Source organism: Vipera ursinii (assembly GCF_947247035.1).
Source record: "Vipera ursinii genome assembly, chromosome: 1".
In the NCBI taxonomy this organism is placed as follows: Eukaryota; Metazoa; Chordata; class Lepidosauria; order Squamata; family Viperidae; genus Vipera; species Vipera ursinii.
Window position 1 is genome coordinate 162,845,724 of NC_139512.1, and position 19,609 is coordinate 162,865,332.

At 39.3% G+C, this 19,609-nt stretch overlaps 1 protein-coding gene across 1 annotated transcript in view; it reads right to left on the reverse strand.

The window, feature by feature from the left end:
- CCDC141 (coiled-coil domain containing 141) overlaps nt 1–19,609 on the reverse strand; it is a gene marked incomplete at both ends in the record, with an annotated part of 138,669 nt that overhangs the window by 46,833 nt on the left and 72,227 nt on the right. The window contains 8 exons of the mRNA XM_083379839.1: nt 1,251–1,400; nt 4,048–4,227; nt 4,485–4,673; nt 4,999–5,124; nt 6,096–6,275; nt 6,870–7,043; nt 10,022–10,213; nt 11,259–11,378. Coding sequence (XP_083235965.1) covers nt 1,251–1,400; nt 4,048–4,227; nt 4,485–4,673; nt 4,999–5,124; nt 6,096–6,275; nt 6,870–7,043; nt 10,022–10,213; nt 11,259–11,378 — 1,311 coding nt within the window. The remainder of the gene's footprint in view (nt 1–1,250; nt 1,401–4,047; nt 4,228–4,484; nt 4,674–4,998; nt 5,125–6,095; nt 6,276–6,869; nt 7,044–10,021; nt 10,214–11,258; nt 11,379–19,609) is intronic.

Consider the following 19,609-nt stretch of genomic DNA (forward strand, 5'->3'; position numbering starts at 1 on the left):
CATGTCTGCCTTAACATGCCCACTTCATTCCGGGCCCCTCACTGCAGCTGGGACTAGCTGAGTATGAATGCCCAGAGGGGGTCAGTTGTGGTGGGGGGCCGGGGATGAAGTGTGCTTGCTAAGACAACCGTATTCAATTGTCCCATTCCATCAAACGCCGTATATAAAATGTCCAAACAATTGCAACCAAATCCTTTATATCAGTGGAACTTTAAACTGGCATTTCTTGAATAATAGCTCACCATGAATCACATTTTAAAGCCATTTTTAAAATCAAGAAGCCATTTTTAAAATCAAGAGAACATTTTGAAGTAATTTATAATCACCCTTGGACTTTTCTAATAGGAAAGAAAATGGGAGTGCCCAAAACAGTTTTATGGATTTCAGCCACGCTATATTAAGAATTTAAAAATCCTTCAATAATTCTTAAGATTAAGAATTCACCATATTCAGAAATGACAACCTATTTAAATATGCTGGGGAGCTATCTATGCATTAAACAATCTGTCAGGAAACAATAGCTATATTTATGTTGCACAAAAGAGCTGAGGGAAGTCAGATGAGTTTCAATCAGACATCATTTTAATCCTATTGTCACTGAATCAAATAAGAACAAGACACCAGAATGTATTATTTCAAAATTACGGGTGGGGTGTGGATCGTGATTTTGAGTGCTTCCGAACTTAACTATTGTGAAAAAACATGAATTTCTGAGTAAAGAAAATATTTATTTTATAATAACCCTACTGGTGGAGTACAAATTGCACTAGCAAGAGTCAATTCACACAATAAGAATTTTAATTCCATTTCTTTATCTGACATGCATTTCAGACCTCACATGCACTTCAGGACATAGGAAGGGAAAAGCTGCTCCTGCTTCTGATGAATTCAATTTTTGAGAAGAAGCATTTAGATTACACTGTTGTGTTTTATTAGATGCAGAGGACATTTTACATGTGGGTGAAGAAAAACAACTGTAGCAATTCAATCTACAATCTATCACTAATCTATTTTACATACTGATTGACTGAAGTGAAGTATAGCTGTGCAATCTGCTTTTCAGTCTCCAGTAATTCAGGTGCTAGCAAAGGCCTTAATTAGGGAGGCAGTTATATCTCCACAATGGTTTGTGAATTAAGGGTTCCGTAAAAGTTTAAACAAAATGGAATGCAATGGCATTACTGAAGAGTACAACAAGAAGACAAAGGACACAACAGTTGCAGTCATTTAATCATTTCTTTTCACCACACCTCATGTATCTCGTCTCTTGTGATGCAGAAATGGAGGACATGTGACAGCTCTTCCTCATACTTTTCAGCTTTGGAGTCCCAGTTAATGCTGTCAGAGGCCATGGTATCCAGTTGTTGCTGTAAGTTCTTTACAGAAACATTAAAGGAATTCTGAAACGATATATATAAATTGTGCTGCAACACCAAGCAATTGTCTATAAACAGTGGCAGTAATAATGAAAAATATCATATGGTAAATTATTGTTTTCTAAGAGCATGGTACTCTAATTCTAACTCTAATATTTCCAAAATAAAGGTAAAGGTTCCCCCGCACATGCGTGCTAGTCATTTCCGACTCTAGGGGCCGGTGCTCATCTCCGTTTCAAAGCCGAAGAGCCAGCGCTTGTCCGAGGACGTCTCCGTGGTCATGTGGCTGGCATGACTAGACGCCAAAGGCACATGGAACACTGTTACCTTCCCACCGTAGTGGTCCCTATTTTTCTACTTGCATTTTTACGTGCTTTCGAACTGCTAGGTTGACAGAAGCTGGGACGAGTAACAGGCGCTCACTCTGTTACACGGTACTCGGGATTCGACCCGCCAAACTGCCGACCTTCTGATCGACGAGCTCAGCGTCCTAACCCACTGAGCCACCGCATCCCATATATATATATATATATATATATATATATATATATATATATATATATATATATATATATATACACACACACATACATATATATACACATACATACAGTATATATATATATATATAATTGCTTATTTCACAGAATATGCTGTTTCTTGGAATGTAGATGAACAGAGGTTCTGCTGCTGTATACTGTGACCTGAATTAGTGGTTAAGGCACATTCAGATAAATCACTCTGAAACTCTTTTTAATGAAGTTGATTTATTTTATCTATTCATCTTTTACAAGGTAAAAAGCTACTTGTGGGGGACAATCTCCACAAAATTGTAAGAAAAGAATAAGCACACAATCCACGCAGAAGCAGCAATAATCAAAAGGAGAACATAAAATAAGCTAACAACAGATCAATAAAATACAACAGAAACAGTCACCAATCAAGCTTAAAAAGCAAATAAATCTAATCAATTAAACAAAGTTGGGAAGCATGATCTGCTTTGTGTCAGAATATACCTGGTGAGAAGAGCGACAAACACTATGTCACTATTGTGAAAGCATCCAACTCCATTCTCAGAATGAAGTTATTTGATAAAGAGTTTTAAGGCATGGACGAGAATAGATGGGGCAAAGTAGGAGGTTTATGAGATATTTTGATACAATGTTTCTGCATCAGCGCTGCCCATAGTACTGCAGAGTTTCCCTTACCTTAATTTATTTCAACACCTTTAAGTAGTATAATAGGAATGTTACTACTTTATTTCTATGAAGCTGAACTATCAATCCTTCCATGGATCTATAGAGGAATACCAGAACAACAACAGAGAATAATAATAACTTTTTTCCTACTGCTTTCATTATTGTAGCATCAGAACGTTATTGTTTTTACAAGGAGAAAAAAGAAAGGGTGTGTATTGATGTAAAAGGAGATAATGTGGGAAAGGAGAAAGAAGGCGTGCATGTGTGCAAACATTTGGGAAAGCAAAGAAAAGTCATGATGGCTAGTGAGAAGGGAACAGCCCTAACAGGAAAAGGCACAAACTGGTCCTTACTGGAGCCAGGCAGCAAGGCTTGCCTTTCCTGCAAGAGGTCGGGGAACAATCAATCGGGTCTAGCAATGACTGTGGTCCAGGCTGGTTATCAGACCACTCTCAGTCTGGATTGAATACTGACAACCCACTGCAATCCAGACCGGATTTTACTGAAGTTGGCTTGGAATATCAGGTAAGACAAGCAGCTTGAGTTGCAGTGTGGAATTGCCCTAGAACAGACATGTCAAACACAAGGCCCGGGGGCCAGATCCGGCCCGCGAAGTGGTTTCATGCGGCCCGCGAAGCCATCCTGGAAACAGTGAGGGAACGGCCCCCACTGCCTTGGCCCTGGCCCAGAGACCCTCCTTCTGCCAGAGACCCTCAGATCTGTCCCACTCCTGCCCAGGCCCCCATAGGCACCCTTGATGCGAACGATGTAGAGCTGGCCACGCCCACCCAGTAGGCCATACGCACTCTAGCCACGCCCACCCAGTAGGCCATGCCCACCCTGGCCACGCCCACCCGGCCCCCTGAGGGCAACCGCAATGCTGATGCGGCCCTCAATGAAATTGAGTTTGACACCCCTGCCCTAGAAGGAGTTGCTGTTGATGGATTAAGCTAAAATTAGTCAAAGATACTTCACATTATAAAGTTTGCCTTTAACCAAAACTACGTACATGGTGCTTATGGAGGGAAATGCAAATCCACCCAGAAAAAAAATAAAGCATTGGTATCGTCTCAACTTGTGAACCCCTTTAACGTAATCTTCTTCTTCGCTAAACTGAATTCCAATTTACAGTGTTCACTATAGCCAGTCACCATTTGTGTTGCAAAAAGTTACATACAATTAACTGGTACATAAAGAATATAATAATACTAGTAGTCACTCAATATACTCCCATAATGTGAAGAAAAAAAATGCAACGGCAAAAGGTTTGTTGTACTCCTGGCACTGTTGTAAATTCATAGTCCATGATTGGTATAAGAAAGAAAACAGCTTGTCCTGAATAATCGCTCCCTTTTCCCCTTTTGGATTTGCTCCGATATTTACTTACAGCATGTATAACTATTGAGAGTACATCCGTTCCAAGTGAAAGTGCTGATTTCCCCCATTCTAGACTTGCTCTAGTATTTACTTACAGGATGTTTTACTGTTGAGAGTATATCCATTCCAAGGGAAAGTGCCAATTTATACAGATGTCTGATATGTACATGTTTCTCCTGAGTATTAGTCAGGTGGACCTTAGCACGGGAAGTGTCACTTGGTGCATCTTTCATTTGTAGGATCTCCAGTCCTCCTGATTTTATGAGACCTTCAAGCTGGGAAAATTAACGAAATAATGCCTCATTAACATCTAGCCTTGCATCTTTTAATTTTACTTTCACAGAACATTCAGGTGTGGTTCAAGACAACTCTGACTTTTAATCCAGAATCTGGCTACCCAAATACTTTAGCACAGTTATTGCCTAACAACTGCTTCTTTTAAAATATTTATAGTCCAGTAAAAGAAAGTATGCGTGGACGAATGGGACAGTGAAATCATGGCATTCATGAAAATAAAGAGAACGACACTTACCTCCTCTCTGATTTTGTGGAATTTGACTGTCTTGTTGAAAACTTCATCATATTTTGCCATCATTTCCTTTATCTCCTTATGGAGATGAATGAGCTCACTTATTTTCTCAGATTTTTCCATGTCAGGAACCCCTTTCAAGCTCAGCTGCTCTGATAATTTTAATGTGTATTCCACCTCAGCGTTGAGTTGCTAATGAATTTGGTACAATAAAAATATTCAAATCTCAAAGGAAAGCACATTTAAATTTAAGCCAAGCAAATCTCCGTTCATTTTGTTTGAACTGTTACTTTTCGCTTGTTCTGAAAAAGCGAACGCACTAATTTCAGTCTGAATATCTTCCTAAATTTTGCTGCACATTTTGCTGCCAAATATGCTTTTAAATAAATGCTTTTTCATTTAGCACAGTATGTTTGAATTACCCTAGGATTTATAAAGAAGTGAAATGCACTTTGCTCAGTAGCTACAGAAACAAAAAGAACACAATTTTTCCAACATTCTCAGTCTATGTTCTTACCTGAAACTGTGGCTTAATTTCATTAAACTTATTTTGTAATTCCATAAGTACTGAAAAGTTACTTCCAAGATCAAGCGCCAGAGTAGATCTGAGTCCCTCTTGAAGAATAATTAAGCGTTGTGTTGTCTATAATGTACCACAAAACAATTTGTAAATGTGTATTTTAGAATTCAATTTTTTTGAAGTAAGAAGAGACCAGTTTTAAGAACAAAAGGAATGTTAAACTTGCATGTGGTGTAGTATAAATGCTATAAAACACGTTAGATTAGTGCCTACCCCATCTTTTATATTCATGCTATTTTTGAGGACTAGAGTGGACCAGAAATATGAAAACTACATTGAATTATTGCCAATAAATGTTTAAACACCATGGCCACTAGCCAAATCCAAAATGGAACTGAAATTAGCATCAAGAGCTAAAGGAGAAAATGATGCTTGTAGGTGCTGTTTTAATCTTTCTCAGCTCCCAAATCTACATTTCATGTGACTATACTGTATTTCCTGACATTTTAAAAATCCTTTTATTGATCTATCTTACAAAAACCTAGCCTGGAATAAGATTTGTTAACTCAAGAGAAGTCATTCATATATATATATATATATGTAAAAAAGAGCAGGGTTTTGATCACATGGTTGACTCTTTGACCCCTTGTGATCACCTCTGGCTTTGGGGACATTCTTTGTAGTTTGCTTATCACACTACATATTTTATTTTCATGCACACTCATGTTTCCCTAAAATTGCTAGAGGAAGTGCTTCATTTTGGAAAAACACACTATTGTTAGGAACAATGTCTAGACCAGACATGTCAAACTCGTGATGTCACGTGACATCGCACAACGTATCGGGATAGTTTTGCCATTGCTGGCAATGGGGTGGGCGCGGCTTCTGGATGACGTGTCTGGCCTGCGGGCCAGCAGTTTGACACCCTGGTCTAGACAATTCAGCTATTATGCTTTCAAATCTCTTAAATGTACTACAGAAGAATCAGGTTTTAAGACATGGTGTTCTGCTCTGCCCAAACCAAAATTAAAACAAGTGGCAATTCCATTTTACCAAAGAGAGTTAGGAATAAATGCTATGTAGATTTCACTTACATTTTTAAATTGCTCATTAAATTTTCCACACTGTTGCTTGACAGATTGCACTTGATTCATACTAAGTTTCCATCTTGCCCAAAGCTCTGTTAATTCTTCTTTTTCTTTGTTCAGAATATCAAGAGTACGTTCCGTTACTTGAACAACATTTTCCACATTCATTACTAGATTGTTATTCACCTGTTCCAGACAGAATTTATATATTCATTTTTTTTCTGAGAGGGACAGAAAGCAAACTATTTTTGGCATCTTTATGATGGCATCAAGAGGGGCAAGGATTCCTTTCAGCTCCATCCTCAAGCAATTCTTTATGTTTTCCTAGAAGTCAAACTAAAAGTATGTAATATGCATCATGCATCTGACGCCCTTTTTTCCCCTTTACTCAAAAAGGAAATACTTAGTTTTTAAAAAAACCACTATGCAGAAATAATGAGGTTTTAATACTTCTTTCCAGGTCCTTTGGTTCTTAAAATCCACACATTATTTGGGAATAAAAGAAAAAATTCCAAACCTTCCATTAGTGTCCATACAAATGTTAAACAGGAGGCTGGAGAGAAGATTTGACTCCCTGAACTATGTACATCGTGGTCCCAGTCTAAATGGGGTCATCCTGTAGCATTTCAACATATAACCTAAAATAATTTGCTTAGCTTTACCTTAGAAAGGAATATCTAATATTCACTGTGGCTTATCCCAAACACGCAGGATTAGTTCAGAAAGAATGTGGGAAAATAAACATTGCTGGTATCTATAAATCATCAGAAATTGCCTTACCATCTTTACTAAATTTAAAAAGTCATGACCCATATCTTGAGTGGAAAGAATCTTCTTCAAAACCATATGCCACTGGGCATCAGCTGATTGCAGCAAGGCCTCATTTTTAGCTTCAGTGTCTTCTGCAGGCCCACTTATATAGAATTCTTTCAGCTTCTGGGCATCATTTTCAACCTAAAGGGATAGAAATGAATCAACCTGACTATTCTTTTCTGAACATTTGTGATGGACGTTCTTTGGTTATTGAATTGCACCTACAAAACTCTTGAAGTCCTTCCCCTGAAGTAAATAAGAAAAAAAAACCTAAGGCAAGAACTTAATAATTTATTTATTTATTTATTAAAAGGTTGGCTAAATATATTGCAAATAAAATTAGTAAAACCTGAAAGAATACCTCACCAAATTTATTCTCTTTCTCTAAGAGGTTTTAGATGGTCTGTTATTCTTGTTAAATATGAGGCACTTCACAGTTTGCTCTGGAAATTGCACTGCTAAAGCAGGAAATGAAAACCTGTAATCTTCTGCTGTAGTTTTATCACTTTCAGCTTCCTAAACTATTGTTCGTACTGTCTGGTTGTAATGAACACTGAAATCCAGCAACATCTGAAGAGTCACAAATTCCTTTCTTGTTTTCTAAAATGTGTTAGCAAATGCACACGTCCAGTGACTTTTGCTAAATAAGTAATGCACTGGATGATGTTTAAAAATGACTACGAGATGCTTTACGTACGGTCACTCATGCGCTTGTTACCTCCCGTGTTTATTACTGCAATGCTCTCTACATGGGGCTGCCCTTGAAGACCACCCGAAGACTTCAGCTGGTGCAGAATGCGGCCGCATGGGTTGTGATGGGAGCATCCCGATACTCCCATATTACACCCCTCCTGCGTGAGCTGCATTGGTTACCGGTTGACCTCCGGGTGAGATTTAAGGTACTGGTTCTTACCTATAAAGCCCTACATGGCTTAGGCCCGGGATACCTGCAGGACCGTCTGCTGCCAGGAACGACTTCCCATCGCCCTGTGCGCTCACACAGAGAGGGCTTCCTCAGGGTGCCGTCGACCAGACAATGTCGGCTGGCGACCCCCAGGGGGAGGACCTTCTCTGTGGGGGCACCTGTCCTGTGGAATCAGCTTCCCCTAGAGCTCCGGATGACCCCAGACCTCCGGTCCTTTCGTCGTGACCTTAAGACATTTCTTTTCCAACAGGCCAATCTGGACTGATGATAAGGGTTTTTTTAAGGTTTTATTGGTTGTAGTTGGGTCTATAGATATACCATAGTTTAATTTTTAATATTTGCATTTTTACTTGTATTTTACTGTTGTTAGCCGCCCTGGGTTCTTCGGGAGATAGGGCGGCATATAAGTCCAATAAATAAATAAATAAATAAATAATTTGGGACAGTGGTTTGACAACTGAATGGTCTTACATAGTGTTGCCCTTTTTTGAGAACTGAGTTAGGAGGAAGTTATATGCTAGATCACTTGAGCAATTTCATCTTTCTTTTGAATTTCCCTTTATCTTTCATTCAATATTTAATCTAATTCTATCTAATGAAGAAGATCCAGTTTTGGTCATCATATTATAAAAAAGATGTTGAGATTTTGGAAAAAGTGCAAAGAAGCGCAAAGATGATTAAGGGCCTGGAGATAAAAACATATGAAGAATGGTTGCAGGAATTGGGTGTGGCTAGTCTAGAGAAAGGAAGGACTAGGGGAGACATTATAGCAATATTTCAGTATTTGAGGGGTTGCCACCAAGAGGAGGGGGTCAACCTATTTTACAAAGCACCAGAACGCAAGACAAGAAACAATGGATGGAAACTAATCAATGAAAGAAACAACCGGATTAAAATTTGGTGGAATATGCAGAAGATATTTAAGAAAAAGATAAAGTTTTCTCCACAATTATTTTTGCTGGGTATTACTATAGACTGTACTGCTATAGAAACTAAATTGATGCTGAATTTAATAAAGGCAGCAAGACTTTTGGTAGGTCAATACTGGAAGAAGGAGGAACTGCCGACTATAGAAGAATGGACTTTAAAAGTTTAGAACCTGGCAGAAATGGCAAAAATCTCAGCATATTTGAAAGATCATTCGCAACAAAGATATATCTTGGAATGGAGAAGATGGATTGATTATATTCAGAATAAATATGGGACTAAAAAGTTTCATTTAGCATTTGAATAAGTATTAGATTTATAAGATTTGTTATTATTTAGTTATTTTTAAGGAGAGTTAAAGTGCGATAGGATTTAAAGTGTTATTATAGCTAGTTAGCATATTATAGTTTAAGATTGTTAGGGTCAATACCCTGTATTATGCTCTGGGAAGTCGGGGGGAGGGGGAGGGAGGGGAAACTGGGTGGGGGAGGGATGGGTTTTATGTTTAAAATGTATCTGTAAAACTCTTTAATAAAAAAAAGGAAAGAAACAACCCAGAGTTAAGGAGAAACTTCCTAACAATGAGGGCAATTAACCAGCGGAACAGCTTGCCTTCAGAAGTTGTGGGTGTTTCATCACTGGAGGTTTTTAAGAAGAGACTGGACAGCCATCTGTCTGAAATGGTATAGGGTCTCCTGTTTGAGCAGGGGGTTAGACTAGAAGACCTCCAAGATCCCTTCCAGCTCTACTCTGATTGATCTAAAATATGCTACAGCATACTTCCAAGACCTGGCAACTTTGGATTCCTAAACCTCCTAGTCATTATGACCAACAAGACCCCAAAGATCTGGATGTCACCAAGCTGAAAAAGGTATGTTGAAAGAAAGATAAATAAACCATATTGGCTCTGTTTCTCCCCCCTGAACATATGCTTTTATACCTATTACTGGGCTCCTACAAACTTTATAGGAGAGCAGTTTCTCCCATTCCAGTGAGCACTGCAATAGCCACCACAAAAAATAATGATCAGTTCATTGCCTCAGCCAGCAGATTGCTGGTCATTTCTTTATGTCAATGAGCACAAAACAACATGGAGGCCTCTGCAGGTCTTTGATATCAAGTTGGACACACATCAGTACCAAGCAAGCAAAGGTGTAACATTATTCTGAACATTATTCTATTATATCTAAAGATGTCACCAAATGTAGATAACTTTCCAATGTAAGGAAGGATCATAATTTTTTTTCCACAAAATATGTTTAAATACCTCATCTGATGACTTTAAGAAGGCTACATATGGCTTCAGGATTTTGAGTTTTAAGGAAAGATTGCTGTTAAGTGTTGCCAGTTCTTCATTTAAAAGCTCAGTTTTGTTTGAAAAAACTGCTATTTCAGTGGTTTCTAGTTCTTCCATTTCCTTACAAATTCTTACAGCCAATTCTAGTTCATTGGCCATCTCCTACAATGGTATAATGGAAAAAAATGTGTATTAACATTTTGAAAATTAAAGAATTTCCTCATTTATTGGTTATCAAACAAATGTGAGTATTTTATTATATTATTGAGTAGCATCAGTGTATCAATATATCCTATTATGGTTTGCACACTAAAGCTAAATTTATTCTTTGCTTCCCCCCAAAAAAGTTCTCAGACTTTTTATACCATCACCCCCATTTCTAAAAGAATGTAGATCAGAAAATTTGCAACTGCCTGCCATGGGTTCACAAAGCCAGTTGCACCAGAAAGAGTGAGAAGCAAAGTCTGGTGTGGTTTTTGATCAAAGCTCCAACTTTGCCCATGCAAGATTGATCAATTTTTTAAAAGAAAAAAGAAAAAGAAATTGCGATCTTCTGTTAAGATACTTATGAGCTCTGGCCAACAGTTTGAAAAGCCTGCTGCCCACAAAGCCCTTTTGGGATCCTACAAAAAGGTTGGAAGACCTTTTAGAACAGGACCAAGAGTGCTAATTAGTAGGAAGGCTCTGTGAAGGACTGTTGCCAGAAGTGTCCATGGGGATGGCGTGTGTGTGTGTAAAAAAAAGTAAAGATGATGGTCATGACCATGTAATTGAAGCCATGCCTCTCTTCCTTTGTTGCATGTGCATATGTAAAAATGTAAAGAGCTTCAATTGTGTGGTTGTGGCCTTGACTCCCCTACCCCCTTTTGGAAACATTCTTGATGCTTGCTGATTTTATGCAAAGCAAGTATTTCCATACTGAATAGTCGGATTTTCTTTAGTTTTATGTTTATATTATTTCCATATATAAAGGTTATGCATATAATATATACAGCAAAACTCAGAGAAATGCATTACAGTTTTTTAAAAAAACAAAAACAAAATGTGCTTAATATTATTTTTGGTGTAATAAGTTTAAAATCAGCCCAAATAAAAGCATAGTGATAGTACTGGGATAACAGTTTTTGCAAAACTGTAAGAAAATCCCTTAATATGAGGACATGATTTAACCATTTAAAATGCTGATATGAAAACAAATGCATCAGACCTTGGTTTGATTCGCCAGCTCTAAATATCTTTTCAGGACTTCTTCTGATTCAGGAACAGATGATCCAGGATTTACTGCAGCTGAGAGTACTGGACCAATGTTTTGAATCTTTGTTGATGCCTTTATATTTAAACAGATATAAATATAAATAGCAGTTGAAAACCATAAACAACACTGATGTGGAAGTATTTCAACAGTAGGGAATTGTAAAGTGAGATAGTTTCAACAGTAGGGAATTGTAAAGTGAGATAGTTTTCAAGAACACAATTATGAAGCTGAGTAATATTCCAGAATGGCTCATCTTCTTGGAAAGGTTCCTTCCTTTATTATATAAAATTCATTTATAATTCCATAACACTATATATATCTAAACTTTTATATATATATATATATATATATATATATATATATATATATATATATATATATATATATATATATATATATATATATATATATATATATATAAATCGGTTTAGATATATATGCCCATATCCCTCAAAGAGGGAGATGTATGGAAGTCTGTAACATAAAGCATAAGAACTAATAAAGGTAATAACAGAAAGTATAATAGTTATGATGTACATCTGGGAGATAAGGGAAATGAATAAGAATGTAACATTTAAATGAAAATATTTGATCTTGTGGAATGGCACTGCTGAATGCATGAAGAAAAGGAATGTTACATATGAATGAAATGGGTTGAAGTATATGTCAGAAAGTATTAATTTGTGTCATCTAAATCAAGGGTCCCCAACCTCCAATGGTTGGACTGGCACCGAGCTGTGGCATGCCAGAAACCGGACGTGTAAACAAGTGGCCCCCATCCACAGGATGCAGGAAGCACACAAAGCCACGCCTCCTCTGGTTCACAGAAAAACATCTCTCCACAGAACTGATCCCTGGTGCCCAAAAGGTTGGGGGGGGGTGTTCTGATTTAGATTGTTGTGAATAAATAGGAAAGTATAAACATCAGTAGTAGTTGAATGACATGCTCTAGTGAAAGATGATAAATGATAAATGATAAACGCAATATGAGGGGTTTTTTTTGGCGGGGGGAACTGTTACATTCTGAATTAATGCAGTCAACAGGGGAAAAAATTCTACTAGATGACATGACTTGATAAATGGGAATGAGACAAGAGAGCAAAGAAAAGGTGATAGGAACATTTAGAAACCCAAAGATAAATGAGAATGGTACGGTTTGACCAGTATGTGCCTATTGCTATCCATTTTGAATACATAGTATAGATATGTAAATAAAACTGCTTGTACAAATACATGGCAAAGGAAATAATATAAATCTGAAAGCATGATTGAACATTTATGATGAAAGATAAAGAGTATATGAGCTGAGTACAAAAGTAAGCGATCAGCATGGACGAAGTACAAGGATAGGCCATATAGAATGAATGAGGATACAGTTGCAAAACAAACAATTTGAAGGTCAAGGGAAAATGGAAAAATGAATAGAATAGAGATGGAAGGGACCATGGAGGTCTTCCAGTCCAACCCCCTGCTCAAGCAGGAGAACCTATACCATTTCAGACAAGTGACTGTCTAGTCTCTTCTTAAAAATCTCCATTGCCCATGATTTCTGGAGGCAAGCTGTTCCACTGGTAAATTGTCCTCAACGTTAGGAAGTTTCTCCTTAATTCCAGGTTGCTTCTCTCTTTGATCAGTTTCCAACCTTGTTTCTTGTCTTGCCTTCTGGAGCTTTGGAGAATAATTTGACCACCTCTTTGTGGCAGCCCCTCAAATACTGGAATACTGCTATCATGTCACTCCTATTTCTTCTTTTCTTTAGACTAGTCAAACCCAAGTCCTGCAGCCATTCTTCATATGTTTTAGTCTCCAGGCCTTTGATCATCCTGCGGCCGGCGTCAACTTCCCTCCGTCCAGTGCGCTCCCACAGAGAGGGCCTCCTCAGGGTGCCTCCGATCAAAGAATGTCGATTGGTGGCCCCTAGGGGGAGGGCGTTCTCTGTGGGCGCGCCAGACCTGTGGAACCGCTTGCCGGTCGAGCTCCGGATGGCCCCCGGCTTTCGCTCCTTTCGGTGGGATCTAAAAACCTATTTGTTTGAGCAATCCGGCCTGGTTTGATGGGTTAAGGGTTGGGTTTTTAACATGGTTTTAATTACTGTTTATATCGGGCATAATATTTAATTGTTTTTTAACTTTTGTACTTCGTTTTTAATATTTATTGCCCTGTACACCGCCCTGAGTCCTTCGGGAAAAGGGCGGTATAAAAATTTAATAATAAATAAAATAAATAAATAAATCCTAGTTGCTCTTCACGTGATCTTGATTCTATGTCTCTGTTTATACAACCCAGGATTGTATTAGCTTTTCTGCCTGTTGCTGCACACTGCTGGCTCATAGTCAAGTGATTGTCCACTAGGACTCCAAGGTCCTTCTCAGTTAGTTTTTGAGCCAGGTCTCACCTAATCTGTACTTATACCTTTGATTTTTCCTGCCTAAATGTACATAAAACTTTGCTTTTCTCCACATTAAAGTTCATTTTATTGGATAGGGCCCATTGTTCAAGTTTGTCAAGATCTTTTTGGATCCTGAGCTCGTCTTCTGTGGTGTTGCTGTTAGTTTAGTGATCTGCAAATTTGAAGAGTTTCCCTTCTATTCCTTCATCTAAGTCAGAGGTCTCTAACTTGTCTTGGTTGGTGGACTGGACAAAAAGGGGGAGAGAAGCATTTTACGTGTGCATGTGCGCACGCACACAAACTGGGCTGCTAGCACACATAGCGCAAACAGGGCGCTACTAGAGCACACGTGACACTTGCTAGCACTGTGCTGTTTTTGCCATGTGGGTGCTAGCATCGCCCCATTTTCGTGCCGTGCAATGCCCAGTTTTCATGCCGCGCAGCACCCAGTTTTCACACGTGCCACCCAGTTTGCCTCTGCTTTCATGCCATGCACCACCTGTTTTTGCACCACCTCTTTACACACTGTGGGCCACCTGGTTTCCCCATGTGCCACCTGGTTTTCCTGCTGCACACCGCCTGGTTTTTGCGCCATGCAACACCCAGTTTGCCATTTTTGCACTGCACACCGCTTGGTTTCCTTCCATTTTCACACTGCCCGATGCCTGGTTTTCTATTTTCATGCCGTGCGCCACCCAGATTTTGCACCATGCATTGCTGTTTGCATAGCAGCGGCACCTTATTTTCACTGCGCAGCACCCCATTTGCATAGTGGTGGTGATGGTAGCACAAGTAGGAGTGAGTGCACACACACACGTGTGTGCACTGGCCAGCCTGTTCACCAGTCCAGTGGTCTGTAGGCCACGGCCTGGTAGTGGGCCGCAGACCGCAGGATGGGGATCCTTGATCTAAGTCATTTATGAACATATTGAAGAGTACTGAGCCTAAGATGGAGCCTTGTGGTACCCCGCTGCTTACTTCTCTCCATGTGGATTTAGTACCATTGAGGATTACTCATTGAGTACAGTTTGTCAGCCAGCTACACATCCATCTGGTGGTGATGTTGCCTATTCCACCTCTTTCTAGCTTATCAAGAATTAGGTGGTCTACTTTGTCAAATGCCTAACTGAAATCTAGGTATACTATGTCAATGGCATTTTGCTGGTCTACTAATTTAGTCACTTACTTTATCCAAGAATGAAATGAGATTGGTTTGGCATGATCTGTTTTTAACAAACCTGTGCTACTAGTTATAACTTTGTTTGCTTCTAGTTGTTTGCAGATCTGTTTTTTTATTATCTTTTCCAAGATCTTCCCAGGTATTGATTTTAAACTGATTGGTCTGTAGTTTCCTGGGACTGTTGTTTTCCTCCCTTTCTTGATGATGGGAATCACATCAGCCCTTTTCCAAACTTCAGGTACTTCCCCAGTGCTTCAGGATTGTTGAAAGAAATGGTGCAATGATTCCGAGATACATCTGCCAGCTCCTTCAGAACTCTGGGATGTAATCTGTCGGGTCCTGGTGATTTATATTGGTCAAGAGCCTTGGTGGAGCAGTGGGCTAATGCCTCCTTAAGTAACACCAGCTGCCTGCAATTAGTGCAGGTTCGCATCCCACCAGGCTCAAGGTTGACTCAGCCTTCCATCCTTCCGAGGTAGGTAAAATGAGGACCCAGATTGTTGGGGGCAATAAGCTGACTTTGTAATAATGCCGCTTGGGGGGGGGGTGAAAGCCCTAATAAGCAGGCATATACATAGAATGAAGGCTACTGCTAAGCTTGTAAGCCGCCCTGAGTCTTCGGAGAAGGGCGGGATATAAATGGAATTAAAATAAAATAAAATAAATAAATAAAAGTAAGGTCGGATAGGTGTTCTCTTACCTTTTTCTTGCTTATTTTAATTTCTGTTTCTAGTTTGTCTTTTGCAGTAGTTTTTTGGGTAATGTTGGACTATAATTTCTTTTTGTGTGAAGACTAATGCAAAGAATGAGTTAAGAAACTCTCCTTTCTCCCTACTATTTTTTCCTTGTCATTTTCTCTCTTTAGTGGACCTACAGTTTCCTTGACTTTTTTCTTGTAATTAATATGTTAAAACTTCCTTTATTGTCCTTGATTTCTGTTGCAAGTCTTTGTTCGTTCTGAGTCTTTGCTTTCCTGACTTCATCTTTGCATGTTGATAATCTCCCTTAGTTAATTGTCCTTCTTTCCCTTTTTTGTACTTGTCTTTTTTGTCTTTCAGTTTGTCAGAAAAGTCTTTGTACAGCCATGGTGGTTTCTTCTTGAATTTCTTGTGTGTGTGTGTTTTTTTAGTGGTATTGTGATCAACTGGGCTTTTATGATCACATTTTTCAGAGTTTCCTATGCTTCTTGAGTTGTTTTCCCTTTTAGGATTTTCATCCATGGAATCTTTCCTAGGTTCTCTGTTAAAATCTGTTAAAATCTCTATTCTTTGTTAAAATCAGCTCTTTTGAAGTTTAAGACACTGGCTGGATTACTTTCTATTGCCTGTGTTTGCATTATATCGAATTCTAAATGTAGAAAACCATGACCGGATGAAATTCATGAGTTATTCTTGAGTTAGTGATGGGCAGTCTAAAGAACAAAAGGCAAAGTAGGAACAGTGTATGGATATTGTGTAAAGACAGATATGTAAGCAAGGGTAGAAAATATGGAAAGATATAGATAATTGGAGAAGGAAATGGCAAACCACTCCAGTATCTTTGCCATGAAAACCCTATGGACAGTACCAAAAGGCAAAACGATATGACGCTGGAAGATGAGCCCCTCAGGTCGGAAGGCGTCCAATATGCTACTGGGGAAGAGCAGAGGGCTAGTACTAGTAGCGCCAGAAAGAATGAAGCGACTGGGCCAAAGCCGAAAGGACACTCAGCTGTGGATATGTCTGGTGGTGAAAGGAAAGTCCGATGCTGTAAAGATTCTTTCTCCATAGGAACCTGGAATGTAAGATCCATGAATCAAGGAAAGCTGGATGTGGTCAAACAAGAGATGACAAGACTGAACATCGACATCTTAGGTATCAGCGAACTAAAATGGACAGGAATGGGTGAATTTAATTCAGATGACCATCAGGTATACTACTGTGGGCAAGAATCCCTCAGAAGAAATGGAGTAGCCTTCATAGTTAATAAAAAAGTAGGAAAAGCAATACTGGGATACAACCCTCAAAATGACAGAATGATCTCAGTTCGAATCCAAGGCAAACCATTCAATATCACAGCAGTCCAGGTCTATGCCCCAACCACCAGTGCTGAAGAGGATGAAATTGACCGGTTCTATGAAGCCCTACAGCACCTTATAGAACTAACACCCAAAAATGATGTCCTTATCATCATGGGAGATTGGAATGCTAAAGTAGGAAGCCAAAAGATAACTGGAATAACAGGCAAGTTTGGCCTTGGAGTACAAAATGAAGCAGGGCACAGGCTGATAGAATTTTGTCAAGAGAATACGATGGTCGTAGCAAACACTCTTTTCCAACAACCCAAGAGACGGCTTTACACATGGACATCACCAGACGGTCAACACAGAAATCAGATTGACTATATGCTCTGCAGCCAAAGATGGAGAAGCTCTATACAGTCAGTAAAAACAAGACCAGGAGCTGACTGTGGCTCAGACCACGAGCTTCTTGTTGCAAAGTTTAGGCTTAAATTAAAGAAAGTAGGGAAAAGCGCTAGGCCAGTCAGGTATGAATTAAATCATATCCCTGTTCAATATACAGTAGAGGTGACAAATAGATTTAAGGAATTAGATCTGATAGACAGAGTGCCTGAAGAACTATGGACAAAGGTTCGCAACATTGTACAACAGGTAGCAACCAAAACCATCCCAAGGAAAAAGAAATGCAAGAAAGCAAAATGGCTGTCTGAGGAAGCTTTGCAAATAGCTGAGGAAAGGAGGGAAGCGAAAGGCAAGGGAGAAAAAGAAAGATATGCCCAATTAAATGCAGAATTCCAAAGAATAGCTAGAAGAGATAAGAATGCCTTCTTAAATGAACAATGCAAAGAAATAGAAGAAAACAATAGAATAGGGAGGACCAGAGATGTTTTCAAGAAAATTGGAGAGATGAAGGGAAGGTTTCATGCAAAAATGGGCATGATAAAGGACCAAAATGGCAGGGACCTAACAGAGGCAGAAGAGATTAAGAAGAGGTGGCAAAAGTACACAGAAGAACTATACAAGAATGAGCTTAATGTCCCTGATAATCACAATGAGGTGGTCACTGAGCTCGAGCCAGACATCCTAGAATGTGAAGTGAAGTGGGCCTTAGAAAAGCTGAGCAACAACAAAGCTAGTGGAGGTGACAGTATTCCAGCTGAGCTATTCAAAATCTTAAAAGACGATGCAGTAAAAGTGCTATACTCAATTTGCCAGCAAATTTGGAAAACTCAAGAGTGGCCACAGGATTGGAAAAGATCAGTTTACATTCCAATTCCAAAGAAAGGCAGTGCCAAAGAATGTTCAAACTATCGCACCATTGCACTCATTTCTCATGCTAGTAAAGTTATGCTTAAAATTCTACAAGCTAGATTCCAGCAGTATGTGGATCGAGAACTACCAGAAGTACAGGCAGGATTTCGAAGAGGCAGAGGAACTAGAGATCAAATTGCTAACATACGCTGGATCATGGAGAAAGCTAGAGAGTTCCAGAAGAACATCTACTTCTGCTTCATTGACTATGCTAAAGCCTTGATTGTGTGGATCATAACAAACTGTGGCAAGTCCTTAAAGAGATGGGCATACCAGACCATCTTATTTGTCTCTTGAGAAACCTATATGCAGGCCAAGAAGCAACAGTGAGAACTGGACATGGAACCACTGATTGGTTCAAAATTGGAAAAGGAGTCCGGCAAGGCTGTATACTGTCGCCCTGCCTATTTAACTTATATGCAGAGCACATCATGAGAAAGGCAGGGCTAGATGAATCAAAAGTTGGAATTAAGATTGCCAGAAGAAATATCAACAACCTAAGATATGCAGATGATACCACTCTAATGGCAGAAAGTGAAGAGGAACTAAAGAGCCTCTTGTTGCGAGTGAAGAAGGAGAGTGCAAAACTTGGGTTGAAACTAAACATTAAGAAAACCAAGATCATGGCATCCGGCCCTCTCAATTCCTGGCAAATAGATGGGGAAGAAATGGAGGTAGTGACAGATTTTATTTTCCTGGGCTCCAAGATCACTGCAGATGGGGATTGTAGCCAAGAAATTAAAAGATGCTCCTGGGGAGGAAAGCCATGACAAATCTAGACAGCACACTAAAAAGCAGAGACATCACCCTGTCAACAAAAGTGCGTATAGTCAAGGCTATGGTCTTCCCAGTTGCAATGTATGGCAGTGAAAGCTGGACCATAAGAAAGGCTGAGCGCCAAAGAATTGAAGCCTTTGAACTATGGTGCTGGAGAAGACTCCTGCGAGTCCCTTGGACTGCAAGGCGATCAAACCGGTCAGTCCTAGAGGAGATCAACCCTGACTGCTCTTTAGAAGGCCAGATCCTGAAGCTAAAACTCAAATACTTTGGCCACCTAATGAGAAGGAAGGACTCACTGGAGAAGAGCCTAATGCTGGGAAAGATTGAGGGCAATAGAAGAAAGGGAGGACAGAGAATGAGGTGGCTGGATGGAGTCACTGAAGCAGTAGGCGTGAGCTTAAATGGACTCCAGAAGATGGTAAAGGACAGGAAGGCCTGGAGGAACATTGTCCATAGGGTCGCGATGGGTCGGACACGACTTCGCAACTAACAACAACAACAACAAGTCTAATCTGACCTATGTCTCTTTTTCTTAAACTAGCCCTTGAGGGTTTTTTGACTTAATATTTCTTAATCCTTTTCTATTGCCTATTTCAAAAACCTAATAAATGCTAGAATTGATTTGAGCATTAAATTTTATTTTA